Genomic DNA, 5,170 nt, shown 5'->3' on the forward strand with positions numbered 1-5,170 from the left:
TTCTCCCTGACTTCCTCCGGCAGCCTTACTCCTCCTTGAAACCTCTTCAGTCCCCCGTGGCCAGGTGCCAAGCTTTATCCACACAAATACCTCACCCCAGGAGCCAAAAACCAGATTCAGCCCAGTTCAATTGTTCAAGAAAGGAGACCGTTGCCACGGTGATATGTCAGGAACAGTAACCAAGCTAATTTCACCCCCACTTGACCTGGCCCCACATCTCCCACTGCCTCACAGAAAGAACTCAAAACATGTAAGTCCATGCTTGGCACACGGAGGTGATGGATAAATGATAAAGCCCCTTTCTGCTCACTGGACCGGTGGCTGAGTGGGGCAGCGCAGCTCACCGTGCACTAGGGTATACAGGCTCGTTATGTCACCAGCCACACACACTGCCACCAAACTTCCCCGCCTTCTATCCACCCAGATGAATTTGCTCTGGAGAAAGCTGCCTGGACCACCAGCACTACAATCCAGACTCCTCCAGCCCGGACCCAACCTGGCAGATGGCGGGTACTCACCCAGCGTAGTCCCTGGATGCAGCTGGGGCGCCGGTGCTCGAACACTAGCTGGTAAGAGCAGCAGCGGGGACGGTGCATTCTCTTCAGCACCATATTGAGCAGCGTGCCCTCCGGAACCACGTCTGGCAGACCTCCCACCTGCGGTGCCCCCACAGCTGGACTCTCCACCACAGCTGGGCCCACCTGCCAGTGGTTCTCACCTGGCCAGCTGACCTGTGATGTGAGAAGGAAAGAGGACAGTCATCGGCCGGAGGAGCTGGGTCTCCCCACTACCGCCCCAGGCTTAGCGTCCTCTGGACTTGGACTGGTCATGCGGAGGTGCGGCAACCCTGCCAGGAGCCGGGGGAGGGACAGGAAGACCTGCCCCGGGTCCCGCTGGCTTGGCGCACCTAGGGGTCTTCAGCTTGACTCACAAAGATGGGGCCCTTCTTGGTTCTGGCTGGAATGCGGCCCCACCTCACTGCCCGTGTCCTGAAGGCATGTCCACCTTTGTACACACACTAGATCCCCAGAAGCAGCTTTTCTTCAAATCCTCCCCGCCAGTCTCTCCCACCCAAACTCCCTCACGTGTCGGCTTCCTCTCCCGCCCTTTCCAGCAGCTTTCCTTGGCCCTGACTCCGGCCCACCTTACCTTCATGTTTCTTCTCCAGCTCACACCGCGGTGCTCGCCCTTAGCAAGAGGCTGCAGGATCCCTGGAGTGCTCCAGGGCAGCTCCACCCGGGAATCCAGGAGCGGTATGAGCGCGAGTCCCTGGCGGCAGCGAAGGGCCAGCCCCTAGCCGGACAGGTTGACCGGAGTAGCAAGATGCAGGGCTAGGCAGATGGGGTTAGTCCTGGGTGAATAGAGGGCTGGGGGCGTGAGGGAGCCCCCACCCCTCCCCAAAGACTAAGAACTCCGAGCCTCCGCCTCCGTCCCAGATGTAAGAGCCAGCTGGCACAGGGCGTTCAAGCGAAGCTGCAGCTGGCACTGGTCCGGGCGCGAGCTGTCACACCCCCTGCGCTGCCCGCCCCTTCCCCTCCCCGGGACAGGCCGAGGAGGCGGGGAGCAGGCAGCGGCTTTACGATAGGGGTGGGCATCGGGGGAGGGGCAGGACCAGCAGCCGATGGAGTCCCTACCCGGGACTACGTCAGTGGGTTCAAGCTCCAGTCCCGAAGCCTCAGCGGGTAGGAAGTGCCTCAGGGTATCTGCCCCTGCCGCTGCCCGAGCGCCGGGTTAGGGGCGGTGATGGCTGCACTCGCCGCCACGTGGCCGAGAGGAGAAATGCAAACAAGGAAACTAGGGAAGGGGGAGGGAGTGAGTCATGGCGGCCCCACCCGGGAGGGAAATCCGGGCTGGGGCCGCTTCCTGGCCTGGGGCGTCCGGCCTCCCGTTTGGGTTCAGGGTTTCCAGCAGCCGGGGGCCGGGAACTGGGCAGCCTTCCCGTGGGGGAATCCCGCTGCCTGGCTTCCAACCTTTGCCCTCCCGATCGCACACACTGGCGCTGGTGGGGAAATTGAGGCTGGCGGGGAGGGACTGCATTCCAGATGGAGAGAGGGACAAGTGGATGGATTTATGGTGCCGGGGCTTGGATTTGTGGCAGAGTTTCAAAGACAGGCTGGGCTTTGGGGGCCCCGCCCCGCCGCCCAAGCGCTCCCCTGTGCGGGGCTAGGGGAAGGCAGAGCACACCTCCTCCCTGGGTCTCTTCTCGACGTCGCATAGATGACCCGCACTTCGTCTCACTCGCTCCGGCTTCCCAGTGGACAGACTGTAACCTGGGACGGTGATTTCCATGGCGCCCGGTAATTGCTCAGGACATTGATGAGGGTTTAGAAAAGGCACAGGTTCCACCCGAGCGTTCTAACGCTCTCTAGCCTCTTCTCTTCTTTCCCACAGCCTTTAAACCCGGCAGGGGGAGGTAGGGCTAAATCCAGCATAGCTAAGCCCGTTTCCACCCAGAACCGAGAACTTTAACCATCATTTTAAAGCTGAATTTAAATGTGTATGTGTCTCAACAGTTTTTCTCTCCCCAAGGGCATATTAGCATGGCTGGTTTAACTCCTCCAATTCCGATTCCATCCTATCCGCATGAAGTGGAAACTCTGAGCTTTGAACAAATATTCCATGTCTTCTGTAGTGCCCACCCTTTGAGACACAGGGGAACCTGGAAGAGTCTGCCACACAACCCAGAACATGGAAAAATAGTTCGAACACTTGGCCTAAAAAGAGAGGAGATGGGTGGGTAGTCCCACATGTGCAGTTGGGGGTGAAATGGTGGTCACAGTCAGGATGCTGGATCTGGCCTAGAAGATGCTGCAAAAGAGTTTCCTGAAACTAACTGTAGAGTAGAAAGGGGGTGTTTCCTATTCCTGTTGCCCCACTTAGGACAGGTGAGAAAGATGTTGAGAGATGCAGCAGGGCCAGGCAGTGGTGGCGCACGCCTTTAATCGAGGCCAACCTGGTCTACAGAGTGAGTTCCAGGACAGCCAGCACTACACAGAGAAACCGTGTCTTGAAAAACAAAACAAAACAACAACAAAAAACAAACCAACAGAGATGCAGCCGAATCTGTAGCTAATTTTTCCAATGCCTTATTTTTAATGATGGTTCTTAAATGTTTACCTGCCTTTAGCCCACCACCCACCAGAGGTCATGGAAAAGAAAGGATACAGGGGAAGTGGACCTGTTTAGAAAGGTTCTTTGGAGCAACTCCCATCTGTGTTGTCTGGAAATCGGCAGATCAGGCCACAGGTTAGCAGCAGCAGCTCAATCCACTCACAAACACTTCACAGGTACACCAGCAGTCCAGTTCAGTAGAGCTGGGTTAGCAACAGGAACACCAGGAGAAGTTCTTGGCTGTGACTCTCTCAGGGAAGTGAAGATCAGCAAGACCCACAAGCGTTGCACAGCTGGCTGTGCCAGCAAGCCAAGCTCTGCCTCCGTCACTCCGTGGAGTCCTAGTTAAACATCACATGTCTTCCACGTGGCTCCAAACATCCCGTGTCCTCCACATCCCTTGCCTCGACATGTGCATCCAATCACTCCAAGTCCTCGGGAAGTGGCAAGAAACTATAGTACACCTCCAAAAGTTTTTTGGTGCATTTGTTGGGAGTCCTGACAAGTGCAGCTCAACTTCGCATACCTGGTGGACCAATACATGTGTGTGGTTAGCAAAGAATCCTTCTTCACGTGTCCTTTCACGTGCTTGCTTTAGCCAAACATCTCCTAGATTGCAGTGCCTAGAGAAGGTACTAAGACACCGGAAGGGGCCACGTGTGTGGCAGCCAGGGCCAGGCAGGGTATGACAAATACTAGTCATTACTCATTTGACAGGATTTACAATCACCTAGGGGGATAACGTCTGGGCTCTCTGAGGGTGTCTTTAGAGATAAGACTCACCTTAAATGCGGCTGCACCATCCCCACAGACCAGGGTGGCTCCCTGAAGGAAGGGGAGCTCAGTGTGATTTGACCACTCGCCTTTCTCTGTTTCCCAACTGCCAGGGCAGGGTGACTAGATGCCCAATGTTCCTGTCTGTCGTTCTCCTAGACGCCCAATGTTCCTGTCTGTCGTTCTCCTAGACGCCTAATGTTCCTGTCATTCTCCTAGACGCCTAATGTTCCTGTCGTTCTCCTAGACGCCTAATGTTCCTGTCGTTCTCCTAGACGCCTAATGTTCCTGTCGTTCTCTTAGATGCTCAATGTTCCTGTCGTTCTCCTAGACGCCTAATGTTCCTGTCTGTCATTCTCCTAGACGCCTAATGTTCCTGTCGTTCTCCTAGACGCCTAATGTTCCTGTCGTTCTCCTAGACGCCCAATGTTCCTGTCGTTCTACTAGACGCCTAATGTTCCTGTCGTTCTCCTCGGTAGACTGGACCTTCACACTGACTCAAAAATAAACCCTGCCTTATGTTGCTCTCGTTTGTCAGGGCGGCAAGAGAAGCGGTCAACACACAGGAAACACCTGAAGAAAGCTATTCGGATGGGCAACAATGAGTGTCCCAAGCCTGCTGGCCCCGTCTTGCCTTCGTTGTCCCTGCCCTGAGAAACTACAAGGCTGCCTTCTGTGCTCATCTCGTCACAGATTAGCTGCCCCTTCTGTGGCCTAAGTCAGGATCCTTTCCTTCTGACAGTGCAGTGGGTCTCCTCGGGATCCACAGGTGGGACCTAGACGGTGCAATTACTGCTGGTTGGCTTTCCCTTGAAGCTGAGGCCAGGGCGGGGTGGGGTGTCAGGGGACTGCGAAGGATGTCTGAAGAAGAGATCCAAGCCAGATGGGTCATCTTGGAAGTAATCAAGCCATATCCTGTTGCAGTATCCACCATCCCCAACTGTCATTACGTGCCTGGTAGGGATCTTAGACAAATAATAATTATAGTTACCACGCACTGGGCCCTATTCTTAACATATCATATGATGTACTAGCTGAATAGTCACCACAACCCCGTGAACGGCATCATTGTTGTCCCATTTTTCAGGTGAGGAAGCTGAGGCTTCAAGATGTTAAACAATTTGCTCAGCGTTTCTCACCTCACGAGCAGTAGAGCATCTAGCAGCTCCACCCAAAGGGTCACTGAATCTGTGCTTTACCGTTCTGGAGCCCTACAGCAGAAAAATTGCCAACAGTTCCCACAAAGAGGAAAAGCTCACATCAGGAGTTCTAGCCCCAGCCCTAA

The 5,170-nt window shown here is 55.1% G+C and overlaps 1 protein-coding gene and 1 long non-coding RNA gene across 3 annotated transcripts in view; one reads left to right on the forward strand and one right to left on the reverse strand.

The window, feature by feature from the left end:
- The window catches only part of Rapgef3 (Rap guanine nucleotide exchange factor 3), a 22,655-nt gene extending 20,991 nt beyond the window's left edge, over nucleotides 1-1,664 (reverse strand). Inside the window, exons 1-2 of one of the 2 annotated variants that reach the window (XM_031354078.1) lie at nucleotides 1,150-1,664; nucleotides 519-731 (exon numbers count right to left, since the gene is read on the reverse strand). In XM_031354078.1, coding sequence (XP_031209938.1) covers nucleotides 519-731; nucleotides 1,150-1,155 — 219 coding nt within the window. In that variant the 5' untranslated portion in view covers nucleotides 1,156-1,664. Of the gene's footprint in view, nucleotides 1-518; nucleotides 732-907; nucleotides 992-1,149 lie in introns of those variants that run through there. The other variant, XM_031354082.1, reaches the window with a different exon arrangement.
- A 261-nt stretch (nucleotides 1,665-1,925) lies between these two features.
- LOC116078763 lies at nucleotides 1,926-4,880 on the forward strand. Its single transcript, XR_004113625.1, has 2 exons — nucleotides 1,926-2,297; nucleotides 4,424-4,880. It is a non-coding gene; the product is annotated as an uncharacterized LOC116078763 (long non-coding RNA).
- The last annotated feature ends 290 nt before the right edge of the window (nucleotides 4,881-5,170 follow it).

This window comes from Mastomys coucha, unplaced genomic scaffold (assembly GCF_008632895.1).
Source record: "Mastomys coucha isolate ucsf_1 unplaced genomic scaffold, UCSF_Mcou_1 pScaffold11, whole genome shotgun sequence".
NCBI lineage: Eukaryota > Metazoa > Chordata > Mammalia > Rodentia > Muridae > Mastomys > Mastomys coucha.